The sequence below is a fragment of the Giraffa tippelskirchi genome, chromosome 3 (genome assembly GCF_054371585.1).
Source record: "Giraffa tippelskirchi isolate mGirTip1 chromosome 3, T2T-mGirTip1v1.2.pri, whole genome shotgun sequence".
Classification (NCBI taxonomy): Eukaryota; Metazoa; Chordata; class Mammalia; order Artiodactyla; family Giraffidae; genus Giraffa; species Giraffa tippelskirchi.
Window position 1 is genome coordinate 132945123 of NC_137277.1, and position 15502 is coordinate 132960624.

Genomic DNA, 15502 nt, shown 5'->3' on the forward strand with positions numbered 1-15502 from the left:
TCCCCAGTAATGAACTGACTTAGGCCAAGAACCAGGGAGCTGGAAAAGAAGCCTATGTCTCAAGTGAGACTGAAGACCCAGGCAACATCTTGATTTCTGTCTGGGAAGATTCTAAGCAGAGAATCCAGAGAACATGTGCCAGACTTCTAACCCACAGAATTGTGAGATTATAAATTTTTGTAGTTTCAATTGGCTAAGTCTGTGGTAATAGGTTATGCAATATGAAACTAATACAGAAGCCAAAAGAGGAGAACCTCCAAGCCTGTGGTTTTGAAAATGGTGACTTCAAAATGTTACTTGAAATTAGATCATTTCTCTTTGGGTACTTATTATTCATTAATTGATTTAAAATACTTCTTAAAATGCTTCCTTTGTTCCTATAGGTATCATTCTAGGTGCTGAGCTTAAGTAGGGAGATGGGGGAGGTACGGGGAACAGCAAGACCAGGCCTGGTCCTAAAGATGATGAGGACCTAGCTGGGGTCCTGTGAAAACCAGCAGCAACAGGTCAAGACCACATCAGCAGTCCATGTGTCTGAGGGTCAATCCTAGGGGAAGTGGTATAAAATAAGGGGCTGTTTATTTAAGTGTTACACTTATTAAATAAGTGTTAATTCTTATTAACACTGTGCATTAAAAACCAGCCATGTGTGGAAGGAACTCCAATCAGACCCAAAACAATGTCCATGTTCCACTTTGTACCAATAAAGTCAAGGGACTTTGGGTAGAGCACAGGAACTGAGACTGGTTTTTACTGCAGCCAGGGCTGAGGACTACTGACAAAAAAAAGCTTTTCAACTTCCTCTGAAGACCTGGTTTACTGTCCCGTAGCCCAGGTTTGAGCTCAACCTGAAGATGAGGTGTTTTAGCAGTCCTCACAACGGGGTAGGGGAAGATGGAAGGGCAGACATGGAGGTGGAGTGCCATTGCAGAACAGGGTTTACACAGTAGCACAGTATGATCCAAAATAACTGAAATTAAGTGTTGAAGATCAAACAGTAAATAAGCTATATGATCTCAGCATTAAACATCCTAACCAAACTAAAATAAATAAATTTATTAAAAAAAACAAAAAACAAAAAAAACATCCTAACCATAATTGACTTAATCTAGTATTTTAAAGTGGGCTTCCCAGGTGGCACTAGTGGTAAAGAACACACCTGCCAATGCAGGAGATTTAGAGATGTGGGTTCAATCTCTGGGTTGGGAAGATCCCCTGGAGGAGGGCACGGCAACCCACTCTAGTATTCTTGCCTGGAGAATCTCATGGACAGAGGAGCCTGATGTGCTACAGTCCATATGGTTGCAAAGAGGTGGACACAGCTGAAGCGACTGAGCATAGTATTAAAGTAACTTGAGTGTTTTGATGTCCCAGGCTGGATAACTTAGAAACATTTCTCTAGTGTCTTGATTACAAAAGTTAGGACAATAAATTCTAGTTCAAATTTTTAATGTGCATGTCCAGAGAAAGTAGACATCATGACCACAGTCAGCTGTTCCCATACAGGCCCTAATCATGATAATATGCAAGTATTAAGTATCCTTCAGCCCCACAGGAGAGAATACTTTAGTAACACTCAATTATGAAACACAAACTCACACAGACACACACACATTTACTTGCTATGACTAAATACAGGAAGGGTTTCGTATATATTGGTTGATCTGTGATTTTGAAAACCGTAACAGAAATATTTTGACTTTCAAATCAACCAAATCATTCTACTACCTCCCATTGTACCCCTCTAATCTCAAAGAGGCTTAATAGTTAAAGGTTGCCAATGAAATGTTCTTTTGATAAATATTGAAAAATTTTATAAAAGGATCATAAATTAAAAATATTATTTACTATCAGAACAATAATTTTGAATGAGTGCATTAATAAAATTCATCCTTGTTTCTTTAACCTTGGAGAATTTAGTTTATTATTAATACTATATAATGGCTGGAGAATTATATGGGCTGTAATTCTCCCAAAGAAACATTATGGGTGATTCTTTGATTCTCCTCCTTGGACTCCAGGAGGAAGGCGCCAAGCAGGTAGGTTGTTCAGGTACAAAACAATCTTGCTAACACTGCTTAGAATCATCCTTAACCCTGCCTTGACCTAAGTGGTCCACATTATTAATTCTATCCCAAGGCCAAAGGACTATTTTGGCTATGGAGCTGGCTATGAAGGAAGTATACTATGGGGGGAAAAATGCAAGGTTCATGATTATACACAAATAATCAAAATCAAATACTTTTAGTCTAAAAGTAGAACTGAGAAATCTGACTTAAAAGTAATTTTTAAAGGCTAGTTGGGCTAGTTAGTTTACATATAAAGTAAAAGAATAATGGCCATGTGTGAAACTCAAATGTAGAAGAACAGGACACTGACAGGAAGAGAATAGAAACAATAAACACAATGATAACTCACACTTCCTGTGTGCTTATCACATGTCAGGAACTGATCACGCTTTCAGCATATATGAATTCATCTTCATACCACCTAGGAATAGACATGCTAACATCCTGTGCTCCCTTTAACTGCATTACATGCCTCTCAATGTGCCATTTCAGAAGAGATGAGCAAGTATTTATCTTTAGCTGATTAAAAAAAAAAGCAACAATACAATATCTTGGTATCAGGGTGTCTCCCATGACACAAGATTTCAGATTTTCATTTTGATATACAAAGACTGGAAGGAGGTGGTACTGGACAAAGAAGATAGGGGTAGGAGCAAAGTCTTGGTTTCGTAGAAAAGGAAAGAGAGAGGTTTGCATGTAGGTATGGAGGTGGTTTGCACATTTGCATAACTCCTCTCTCTAATTCACACCTAAGAACAGGCTGTGATTAAAGCTGTGCCTGGCGCTCTGGGACATACCTTTCTCACATCTGAACTCTTTGGTTCTGTTGTCCAGGTTATAATTCTAGAAACAGCAAGCCTTGTCTCACTAGAGTTTATGAAATCTGTTGGGTCCATCTGCCTGGCGAGAGACTCAATGTACTTCAGGATTGCAACTTTGACCTGAAAGAGCCAGTAATTACAAACAGTAAGTACACTTTACACATTTTTGAACAGAACTCTTACTGGTGCTCAGAGAAAAGTACACACGACCTGGACTTATGTTCCTACACGGGGAGCCTTCAGCAGGGAAAAAGCATAGATGACTGAAGTCTGGAACCGGAAGTCTGGGACAGGACGGGGGCCCTGCAGAGAAGCAGGCCCTGATCCTCTGACACCCCAGGACACTTGCTGAGCAAGAGCCCACTCAGGGGTGCCAAGGGACTCCCAGCTCTGCCACCGACAGAGTGGGCACGAACAACTCTGCGTTTTGATTTTTAGCCACTCTAGGCCAGGTCTTGCAAGGCAGCACTGAAGGCAATCAGGGTGATGTTCTGCCCTAACTTCTCCACTGATACCTCAGTTGGCTTTGACCTCAGGCAAAATAGGCTATTATTTATTAGGCCTCTCCTAAAACCTTGACAGAAGCTGGTGATCAAAGAACGTACAGTGTATCCAATCCGATTCAAAGGAATATATCCTCCTTCAAATACTATCAGTCTTGTTCTTACGTTTTTTACATTATAAAACATCTAACAGCTAATTTACATGTGCTATAATGTTAATATTAAAAATATTCTAATAAGATAGCTATTTCAATATATCAAAATTCTCTAGTTTAAACATTAACTGTGAAACAGTAATAACATGCAAATGTTGGTGAGGATGTGAAATAATTGGGAATTCTCAGACACTGCTGGCCGGAATATAATACAGTACAACCATTTCAGCAGTCTGAAATAAAGTGAAGCATGTCCTTACTGAGTAAACCAGCACTAGGTACTGAACCAAGAGAAAAGGGCACACATTGCTCTTAATAGATTTACTAATAACAGCCAAATATGAGTCATGTCTAAAAAAGTATAGTTTAAGCAAATTTGACTTCCAGAGGTTGAACTATAATGACAAACAGTTACTGACCTTGAGGTTAGGAGTTTGCGTCTGATCCACAATAAAGCGCATCAAAATGTTAAATTGTTGATCAAATGGAAAGGAGTCCCTAGGTTTATAATAAGAAGAAAGTATTTTAAAAGAAGGATTTCTTACAAAAAGTAATGCAAAAAAAAAAAAAAGTAATGTAAAATCCTATAAGAAACAAAAAAACAGATTAACACATGTAAAAAGCAAGCCTGTTTACCTTTTTTTAAACATTACTTTTCATTTTATATAATAAATACTAAAGTAATACACATAACACAGAAAAGTTAGAAAAAGAGAAATCTTCTTAGAAGTCCCAAAACACATAAACTAACCAATGAACTAAGGAAGAAATGCATACTTGCCTTCTTGGGATTTGTTTACCTTCTTCTCCAGGTACCTTCTGGAATACTGCTCACATGAGAAACAGCTCCAATGCCCAAGCCTACCTTTTATACCCTGACGAGGCTGCCTGCCCTGTCTATCCCCTGAGGTCTTTGCTGGGTAACAGCCCGTGAGCCAACTGTGTGCGTCAGCACAGAAGAGTGCCTGGGGACACTCACCAGACACACCCCTGCCAGCTACAGATATACACAGCAGCCTGTGGCCCTAAGAGTGCCACTCCAGCTCCACTTCTCACTTGGGACTGATTCTGTGTCTTGTCATCATCTCATATTTGTGATCCAACTGAGTAGCCCTGAGGGCCCTTGGAGAATGAAAGTCAGCACTCCCTTCCTTAAAAATCACCCATATGATTTTAAAACTGCCCAAAGGATCCCTTGTTCCTGATGCAGACATGTCTTCCATGGTAACAGGAAAGATAATGCAACAGAAACACATATTATATTGAGGCTGAGTGTCTGTATTGATTTCTTTAGACTCCCTTAAGAGACTTTTCTCAGTATACAAAAGTATAGTGAAAATAAAAGGGATGTAGGGTCACATCTGTAAAATCACAGGACTGATCTGAAATTTAAATAAAATAATACAAGAAAAATACAAAGTGTATGGTACACACTTGGTCTCAGCAGTACCATCATTATAATGATTAATAAAAAGTAAACGATCCAACAGCATATCCTTTTCTCCTGCAGCTATCTGTATCCAGGAGGCTCTGAGGACCACTTCTAGAGGCAAAGCATACTTAGTATAAATGACTTAAGTGACTCACACTGGCTACACATCAAAGAAATAACACATAGAACACCTCCCCCCTTTTCCACAGCAAATGGAGGGTGGACGTCTTAGGCATTCACCAAAATAACGCCAACTCAAAGAAGATGTAGGTATTTGATCTCATGGATTGTTGGGATATTTCAATATGCTAACAAGAGAATGTATGCAGGTCAGGAAGCAACAGTTAGAAATGGACATGGATCAACAAACTGGTTCCAAATAGGAAAAGGAGTATGTCAAGGCTGTATATTGTCACCCCGCTTATTTAACTTATATGCAGAGTACATCATGAGAAACGCTGGGCTGGAGGAAGCACAAGCTGGAATCAAGATTGCCAGGAGAAATATCAATAACCTCAGATATGCAGATGACACCACCCTTATGGCAGTAAGTGAGGAAGAACTAAAAAGCCTCTTGATGAAAGTGAAAGAGTAGAGTGAAAAAGTTGGCTTAAAGCTCAACATTCAGAAAACTAAGATCATGGCATCTGGTCCCATCACTTCATGGGAAATAGATGGGGAAACAGTGGAAACAGTGTCAGACTTTATTTTTTTGGGCTCCAAAATCACTGCAGATGGTGACTGCAGCAATGAAATTAAAAGACGTTTACTCCTTGGAAGGAAAGTTATGACCAACCTAGACAGCATATTAAAAAGCAGAGACATTACTTTGCCAACAACGGTCTGTCTAGTCAAGGCTATGGTTTTTCCAGTGGTCATGTATGGATGTGAGAGTTGGACTGTGAAGAAAGCAGAGCGCCGAAGACTGATGCTTTTGAACTGTGGTGTTGGAGAAGACTTGAGAGTCCCTGGGACTGCAAGGAGATCCAACCAGTCCATCCTAAAGGAAATCAGGCCTGGGTGTTCACTGGAAGGTCTGATGTTGAAGCTGAAACTCCAATACTTTGGCCACCTCATGCGAAGAGTTGATTCACTGGAAAAGACCCTGATGCTGGGGAGGATTGGGGGCAGGAGGAGAAGGGGATGACAGAGGATGAGATGGCTGGATAGCATCACCGACTTGATGGACATGAGTTTGGGTAAAATACGGGAGTTGGTGATGGACAGGGAGGCCTGGCATGCTGCGATTCACGGGGTTGCAAAGAGTCGGACACGATTGAGCAACTGAACTGAACTGAAGTGAACAAGAGAATGTGGGTATTAAGTAAGAAAGAAGATATTCAAGCGGGTGACAAAAACTACAGATAATAGAGTGACAAGAAGCCACCTACAAAGAGTCTTCTACTATCAAAATGGTCTAGTTCCCTCTTCCACAACCAAATAGACATTTTTCCAAAGATGACATACAAATGGCTAACAAGTACACAAAAAAGTGCTCAACATCACTAATTATTAAAAAAATGCAAATAAAAACTACCGTGAGATATTGTCTCACACTTATTATAATGGCTATTATCAAAAAGATAAGAGATAATAAATGCTGGTGGAAATGTACATTGGTGCAGCCACTATGGAAAATAGTATGGAAGTTTCTCAAAAAAACTAAAACTTGGGAGTTCCCTGGTAGCCTAATTGTTAGGATTCCGGGCTTTCACTGCTCTGATCCATGTTCAATTTCCGATCAGGAAACTGAGAACCCACAAGCCACAGTGCATGGCCACAAAAAAGGAGAGGGAGCCATCTGACTTCTGTTCCCTGCAGCACCATTCACAATCACCAAGACATGAAAACAACCTAAGTGTGCTGATGGATGAATGGATAAAGAAAATGTGGTGTGTATATGCTGCTACTGCTGCTAAGTCACTTTAGTCATAACCGACTCTGTGCGACCCCACAGATGGCAGCCCACCAGACTCCCTCGTCCCTGGGATTCTTCAGGCAAGAACACTGGAGTGGGTTGCCATTTCCTTCTCCAATGCATGAAAGTGACAAGTGAAAGTGAAGTCGCTCAGTAGTGTCAGACTCTTAGCGACCCCATGGACTGCAGCCTACCAGGCTCCTCTGTCCATGGTATTTTCCAGGTAAGAGTACTGGAGTGGGGTGCCATTGCCTTCTCTGGTGTGTATATAAACAGAATATTATTTCGCCATAAAAAAGAAGGAAATTACACCATTTCTGACAACATGGATGAAATCACTTGAGGGTATTATGCTATGTGAAATAAGTCAGAGAAAGACAAATACTGTATGATATCACTTATCTACAGAATCAAAAAAAGAAAAGTGAAACCCATAGAAACAGAGAGTAGAATGATGGTTGCCAGAGCCTAGGGGTGGAGGAGATGGGAAGGTACTAGTCAAAGGGCACAAACTTCCAGTTACAGTTATGACATGAATAAGTTCTGGGGGTCAAATGTATAGCATTGTGATCATAGGTAATGATATTGTATCATACACTTGTTAAGAGAATGTATCTTAAATGTTTTTACCACATACGCAACAAAAAATAGTAATTAAAGTGAGGTGAAGGATATAAATATTAACACTGTACTAATCATTTAGCAATATACACATGTATCAAATCCTCATGCTGTACACTTAAAACTTACACAATGCTGTATGTCAATTGTATATCAAAAGCTGGGAGAACACGATCTTGCCCCAGACACTTGCCTTGTGACATCAAGAGCCTTCTGAACTTTTGCTTGCACAGATCCAAGTAAATCCGCTCCCATTTTCTTCAGTAATTGTGTGAGAAGAACAAAAAGCCAGTCTTGCAAGTCATCCTTATGAATTATTATAAAATCCACAAGAGTCTCCAAAAACATACTGAAAACCTAGACACAAAGGGAAACCAAGTATTTCACATGTTTAATTCATAATTTCCTCCCAAGTCTTCAAAACGTGAAAATGCCCAATTGGCCTTTGCCCAGACTCATAACTTGGGTGACAATGTTAACAACTGGACATGGTATAAAAGGCAAATGTAGTACAGAAAAGAGATAAAGGAAAAGGGGTTGGAACTTACTCTCTGTTGTGAATTCCACCGCAAACCAGGCCATGCAACGAAACAGATTCCATGTTAGTCCACGGTGAAGTCATATCATTTTCATGCAGTTTCCTAAAAGGCCTGAAAAGGCTATGAACTGACAAAATCCTCCCCCTCCCTCTACATGCCTTTAAAAACCAGTACAGAGAGAAATTAACTTAGTTGAAAAGTATGAGTCTAATCCTGGAGGCCAGCCCTCCTTCCTTTCTTTCTTCTCTTTCTCTTTAAAAAACCCTTTTAACCATCATATTTATTTCATTATCTAGCATTCAACAACTATTACTATAGGATAAGGAAAAAAAACTTGCATACCTATTACTTTTCATTTCTATCATCTACTTTGCTGTATGCCAATTCAGATATTACAAAATGTTATCTTTATAAAATGATATTATAAAAGCTATACTATTATTTATAAAAGAGTATGGCTTAGAATAAAAGAGACTGACGGCTGACATAATTCTCACACCATGGTGCGATCATCACTGCTACCTCCTGTGAGACAAAGTTCACAGTGGCTTATCCCTGAACCAATTTCAGAGAGGTAAATGGTAGCACTGTGTACCTATTTGGTTAATGGGTTGTGTTCTGCTGGGACAAACCAGCTATCATAGACTTACTCAGTTACAGTGCAGGAACTATTAACCACCAGGGGTCTCTCGGGAGACAGCTCAGAGAGAAGTCAGTGAGTCCCAGCTGCAGGACTCCTGGCTTAGCACTAAGGCAGCTAGCAAATATTGACTAAACTGAGACCTCCAAACTCACTGTACAAGAGCCTTCTGATGGAAACAAATTTCCTTCTTTATCCTCACATTCTTTATCCTCATGTTCTGAATCAGCAATCTAGAGGTGACAGGTAATAGAAATTACATCAATGTCCAAATCCACCTAATATCCCTTATGCTATACATCTTATGAGTCTTATGCTTTAAATCTTACTGCTCTTAATATCATCTTATAGAAAATCTTGATAATTTTATCTTTGAACATCTATGTGGCCTTTAAAATCAACGCTTCTTGGATTTTATTAATATTGTGAATGTTAACCTTGTTATGAGGGTCCAAACAGGAATTTTAAGACCTGTTTCAAGACCAACACTGAGGAGAATTGTTGCCCCCCGGCAAAAAAGGAGAGTCTCTGCGTTCACTCTCCCATGCTCCTGTGAGCATCTCAGAAGGAAGGGAGGGGTGCGATGTTGTTTCCTGCACCCCTAGCCCAGAGGGGGTGCTCAGCAAGTGCTGAATGAGAGCACAGGCAGGTGGATGACTGACATGGACAATTTCTACAAGGAGGAAAGGGCAGGAAAAGAAGGGAGATGATAACTGGCTAGGCTTCTGGACATGACAGGTTTCCTTCCCCCGGTAGGACTTAGAAGAGAACATTTTCACTAGGAAAACAATAGTATAAAATAGTTAAAGCTTGCGCATCAAGTATTTTAAGATTTGCTTGTGTTGATTTTAGGTTTTATCAATTTCTATGGAAGTTGAACGACTCTATGAAGACCTACAAATCCTTTTAGAACTAACACCCAAAAAAGATGTCCTTTTCATTATAGGGGACTGAAATGCAAAAGTAGGAAGTCAAGAAACACCTGGGATAACAGGAAAATTTGGCCTTGGAGTACAGAATGAAGCGGGGCAAAGGCTAATAATACAGTTTTGCCAAAAGAACGCACTGGTCATAGCAAACACCCTCTTCCAACAACAGAAGAGAAGACTCTACACATGGACATCACCTGATGGCTAATGCTGAAATCAGATTGATTATATTCTTTGCAGCCAAAGATGGAGAAGCTCTATACTGTCAGCAAAAACACGACTGGGAGCTGACTGTGGCTCAAATCATGAACTGCTTATTGCCAAATTCAGACTTAAATTGAAGAAAGTGGGGAAAATCACTAGACTATTCAGGTGTGACCTAAATCAAATCCCTTATGATTATACAGTGCTGCTGCTGCTGCTACCAAGTCGCTTCAGTCGTGTCCGACTCTGTGCGACATGGAACAACAGACTGGTTCCAAATCGGGAAAGGAGTACATCAAGACTGTATAGTATCACCCTGCTTATTTAACTTATATGCAGAGTACACCATGAGAAACACTGGGCTGGATGAAGCACAAGCTAGAATCAAGATTGCCAGGAGAAATATCAGTAACCTCAGATATGCAGATGACACCACTCTTATGGCAGAAAGTGAAGAAGAACTAAAGAGCCTCTTGATGAAAGTGAAAGAGGAGAGTGAACAAGTTGGCTTAAAGCTCAACATTCAGAAAACTAAGGTCATGGCATCTGGTCCCATCACTTCATGACAATTAGATGGGGGAAAGAGTGGAAATAGTGGCTGACTTTATTTTTCTGGGCTCCAAAATCACTCCAGATGGTGACTGCAGCCATGAAATTAAAAGACGCTTACTCCTTGGAAGGTAAGTTATGACCAACCTAGACAGCATATTAAAAAGTGGAGACATTCCTTTGCCAACAAAGGTCCATCTAGTCAAGGCTATGGTTTTTCCAGTAGCCATGTATGGATGTGAGAGTTGGACTATAAAGAAAGCTGAGCACCAAAGAATTGATGTTTTTGAATTGTGGTGTTGGAGGAGACTCTTGAGAGTTCCCTGGACTGCAAGGAGGTCCAACCCAGTCCATCCTAAAGGAGATCAGTCCTGGGTGTTCATTGGAAGGACTGATGTTGAAGCTGAAACTCCAATACTTTGGCCACCTCATGCGAAGAGCTGACTCATTAGAAAAGACCCTGATGCTGGAAAAGATTGAGGGCAGGCGGAGAAGGGGACAACAGAGGATGAGACAGTTGGATGGCATCACCGACTCGATGGACATGAGTTTGGGTAAACTTCGGGAGTTGGTGATGGACAGGGAGGCCTGGCGTGCTGTGGTCCATGGGGTCGCAGAGAGTCGGACACGACTGAGCGACTGAACTGAACTGATGGTTGTTTTGGTCCTTTATCCACCCTTTAACTTTCCTGATATCTTCACTCCTCTGTTTTCTTTCTCTAAAATCATCTAACACCTTCAAAGTCTTCCTCCCAAACACCGGTTTTTATTTAAAATCTAGACTCCGAGTAAACTTTTGTCAAGGGTCTTGCTCTCAGCTCCACTTCTAGAAACTGCTTGTCTCCACTCTGGGGTACTCAGCAGGGAGCCCTTGTCAAAAGGCCGCCCTCAGGCCCCCAGAGGCATGGGCACCAGCTGGGTGACCATCATCCAGCAAATTCTTAGAAGTGGCAATCTATTTGGAGAAATATGATGTGGCTTTTCAGTAAATCCAATCTGTAAATGCTATCATTTTTCCATCTTGTCCTATACAGACAAATTCTACATGCGTACCAAAAAAAAATTTATATACTTGATTATTTTCTTCAATACTGTAACTTTCTAAAAAAGCATTATAATACACTGTTACATCCTAGCATCTGGCCTATGTACTTTCATGAAGTATGCAAAACTGTTTGCTGAGTGAATAAAAGACTACATCTGATTCTCTCCAGGGTAACCCTTACTTGAAAGGCACTTTACTTAATGACACTGTATGGACAAGAGAAGTTTCTAAGAATTCTGTCCTCAAAAGATATAACATAAACTACTGTTAAAATAAGTCTGGAAGGTCTACACTGCATGGTGGGGCTGGTCTCCCACTCTGAAGTAGTGTATTACGTACAAAGACATGCAAAGAAGATACAAGTGGGCAGGTTCTCAGACCTTACCTTGCTATGAGGGTCAGCAAACATTCGGGTGAAAATCTCACACAATCTTTTCAATTCTACTCGACTAGGAAATAAAATGAAATAAATTTAATATTTAATAAGTCAACACTGAAAGTAGTTACAGCTTCTCTAAATCCTTTTATTTCATTTAACATGTTTTATATAATTTTTATGTAACACCTTTTTTTCTACAAATGAATTATCTAAATTTTAACTTGACGGAATTACACAGGAATAAGAAATCACACCAATTCTGGTCTTGTTCTAAAATGAAACTGAATCTCAGAGTGTGATCACACAAGTTTACACACATGCACATATGGCAAAGCCAAGCACCAAATCCTGCTCACTTCATTTCACACGCGACAGATGAAAGGTAGTCGGATCAATTCAGAAAAGCATGTGGAGCAGGGTCAGACAGACCTGGATTTTAGTCTCAGTTCAGTTATAGTCAAAGTACTGCGATATCTTTATACTCATTTCAGTACAACAAATCTCTGCTAACTATCTACCTGCTAGGGTGCCTGAGTCAAGCACACACTTACTTTACATCAGTGCCCCTGTGACATTTCTTACCCTGAACTGCACTACCGAATCCCATTTGTACTTCAGTTTGATTAGAAACTGTTACCTTCTTCCCCATACCATCCCCTGTCAAATCCAATGGTCCTTTTAACATCGCTAACAATGAAATCCAGACCAGACCAATGCTAATCAATAGATTCCTAGAGCTTATTTAATGGATACGTGGAGAACACTAAGAACCAAGAAACCGGGGCCACCAGAATTAAGGAGATTATTGAAGAATAATGACATTTCATTGTTTTTGTTTTCTGACAGATCACTAGACCACCAGAGGTGACCTACACTTCAGCAGGCATGTGCATGCAGAGAGTGGAATGAATAAAGCAGGGCAAGGAGTTTAGGTGGCAGGAAGGAATACGGCAGGGGTCACACTGACTATAGATAGCCACACTTGAAGCCCAGTGACTTGTCAGTCCATGCTCACAGAGTTTTGCAGAGCCATCCATGAAAAGAAACACTTAACTAGTCTCACAGTATTGCTTAAAAAAATTATCGAAAGAATGTAACAGACTATACTTCAAACATCTCTGTAACCATAAGATTCACCCTGCAATCAATGACGTATCAGTACTGTCATGGTTTTATAAGCAGCATTTCCTCTTAGATATAAAATAATAGTGTGTCAATGGTACCTTAGATCTGATGAAATATGGTATAAACATGTGTTTTTGGTATATGTAAATACATGCCTATTTTAGAAAATTTATGAAATACAGAAACAAAAACAAAAGCAAAAATAACCAATTCTAGAGATAATGCTGTACTACTTTGGAGTTCTCCATTTGAGTGTCTCTTTACTCTGCATATTTATAAAAACTATACATATGCACATGCACATGAAAACATTTTAGACTGAGACTGGCATCATTTTATCCATGCCTCTGAAGTGTAAATAAACTGTACTAACTTCAGAGTTGTTTTTATGTTTTACCTAAACCACAAACTGTTCTGACTTTTCTCAAAACACCTACTTGACAAATCTGAGCCATGGTGAACCAAATGTTTCCTAGACCTAATAAGCTACAGAGTGTCTGCCCGGTATTTAAGTTCTCTGGAAGGCAAAGACCACATCTGAGCCATCCTGGCCTCTCTTGGGCCTGCCCCATAAATGACCACGCATCCGTGTCAGGCCCTCATGCGTGTAACATGGGGCTCAGTCTGAAGGAACCTGGCCTCCCGTCCTACCTCAGTGTTCTCTGGCTCTTCAGCAGGTTCTGCAGACCCAGCAGCCCTTCCTTCCTCTCAGACCAGTTGGAGCTGGCACAGTGGTTTAGCACCTCAGCCACGTCCTCAGTCTGGCGCAGGTAGTGGGGGATACCCCCATTCCGGGAGCCATACGAGCGCTCGGAGCACACGCTGGAGGCGTCGCTGTTGGCGTCATCATCAGAATACATCCCATAGGGCTCATATCTCCTCCTCACAGGCTTCTTCTGCCAGATCCAAGGAGGCGTTGGGGAAGAAATGGAAGGGCAACATGAGTCTTACCACACGAAATCAACAATGAAGAGTTAAATGAAGATATACACACACACACTCAACACGAACACACACATGGGCGCATGCACCCACACCTTCCCTTTGCTTACAGATTAGGGAAATGGAAACAGAACAGCAGACTTCTGGTAGGTAGAGTGAGTAGTAAGCAGAGCAACCCACAGCAGAGGAAGGAGCATGATCTTTAGTGTGATGTACGGCCCTCTCAGTAACATGGACCTGCCATGTGACTTCAGAAAGCCTCCTAACCTTTCTGCTTCAGTGTCCCCATCCCTGAGATAATACTGATTACCCTTCTCACAGGCTTGTTGTCAAGATTAAGTGGAATTATATGCTAAACAGCCTAGCTCAGCACCTGACACAATGAGTCTGTGAGCCCACCACCCTTTCCCAACTAAAAGCAACCTATCTTGAGCATGGTCTAGAAGTAAATTTGTTTGAAAATTCATGCTCCCTTAAGAACATCTGACACTGCAATGTCAGTGGTGTAGTGTCCTATATAAAAGGATTATCAAAAGATCTATATCATTTTTATTAAGGACTTATAGTTTTACAACACTAATAGGCCTCCTTAGATTAGATACCCACTTCATTCATGTCTCTTACCCTGAATATAAAACTATTAAGTTAAATCCCAAAATTACATAGCAAGAACTATATAAAACAGATAAAATTTAATTTCTCTAAGAGGAAAACAAGTAGCTACGGGCTTAAACTGCACCAATATAACTTCCTAGGAATGTGGCTTGTACACACATCACAACTTACCTGGGACAGCTCTGCCTTCCACCTACTGTCCCCACATCATTAGTAATGGCACCCTCCCTCTCATGCTCAAAAGTATCCCTGTTAGGATGATAATCATACGGCCATCTCACTTATACATGAACTAGATTCCTAAGATAAGAAAAATGCTGAATGTATCCACTCATGAAATAATAACAACGTAAGACACAAAACCTAGGTTAGTGAAATGAAACACTAGTAGGATAAGGGACACAAGTTGATGTTGGAAAACAATGCTCAAACACGTGTGAGACATGACCAGTTCTATCACCAGCAAAAGCACCACTAGTTTCCACAAAATCACACTTCAGAACAGAACTTCTACACTAGGCTACGTTTTTGTTGCTTTTACCAGCTCCTAAAGGAAATATACTCACAACAGAAAAAAAAAAAATTATAAAACAAAAGTTAAAGCACTGGTACCTTGCTCCTGGAGTCTCCTAACAGCTGTAGGCAGGAAAATATTGAAGGATGGGGAAAAAGCATAGAGAATTATGTCAGAAGCATATGTGGGGATTGTTCTTGCAACAAAAGTGTACAGCAAAACATATATTAGCAAACCAAAAATACAGGTTAGCAAGCAATTCATATCAAGCGAATAACAAAGAATGCTTTCATAATGGCATTTCCTAACCCTCTTGCACCTCTTATGAGACCTTCCAGTATCTGCTCTAATTCTTTGCTGAAACTCTCCCCACACCACTGAGGCACATCCCAAATGTTGCTATTAACTCTGTCGTCTGCTCCTAGGAGAGCTTCTGTCCTGGGACTTCCCTTCTGCAAGGCAGGAACTGAGTATCATCCTGGTGCTGTCTTCTGAAGCAGGT

The 15502-nt window shown here is 40.5% G+C and overlaps 1 protein-coding gene across 50 annotated transcripts in view; it reads right to left on the reverse strand.

Annotated features, from left to right (window-relative positions):
- The window catches only part of CLASP1 (cytoplasmic linker associated protein 1), a 274282-nt gene that overhangs the window by 48601 nt on the left and 210179 nt on the right, over positions 1-15502 (reverse strand). For 17 of the 50 annotated variants that reach the window (XM_081576021.1, XM_081576024.1, XM_081576020.1 and 14 more), the window contains 6 exons: positions 13581-13825; positions 11811-11874; positions 8854-8931; positions 7713-7876; positions 3968-4046; positions 2867-3010 (listed from right to left, as the gene is read on the reverse strand). In XM_081576021.1, the coding sequence (XP_081432147.1) occupies positions 2867-3010; positions 3968-4046; positions 7713-7876; positions 8854-8931; positions 11811-11874; positions 13581-13825 (774 nt within the window). Of the gene's footprint in view, positions 1-2866; positions 3011-3967; positions 4047-7712; positions 7877-8841; positions 8932-11810; positions 11875-13580; positions 13826-15098; positions 15123-15502 lie in introns of all 50 variants that reach the window. The other 33 variants (XM_081576019.1, XM_081576017.1, XM_081576015.1 and 30 more) reach the window with 5 other exon arrangements.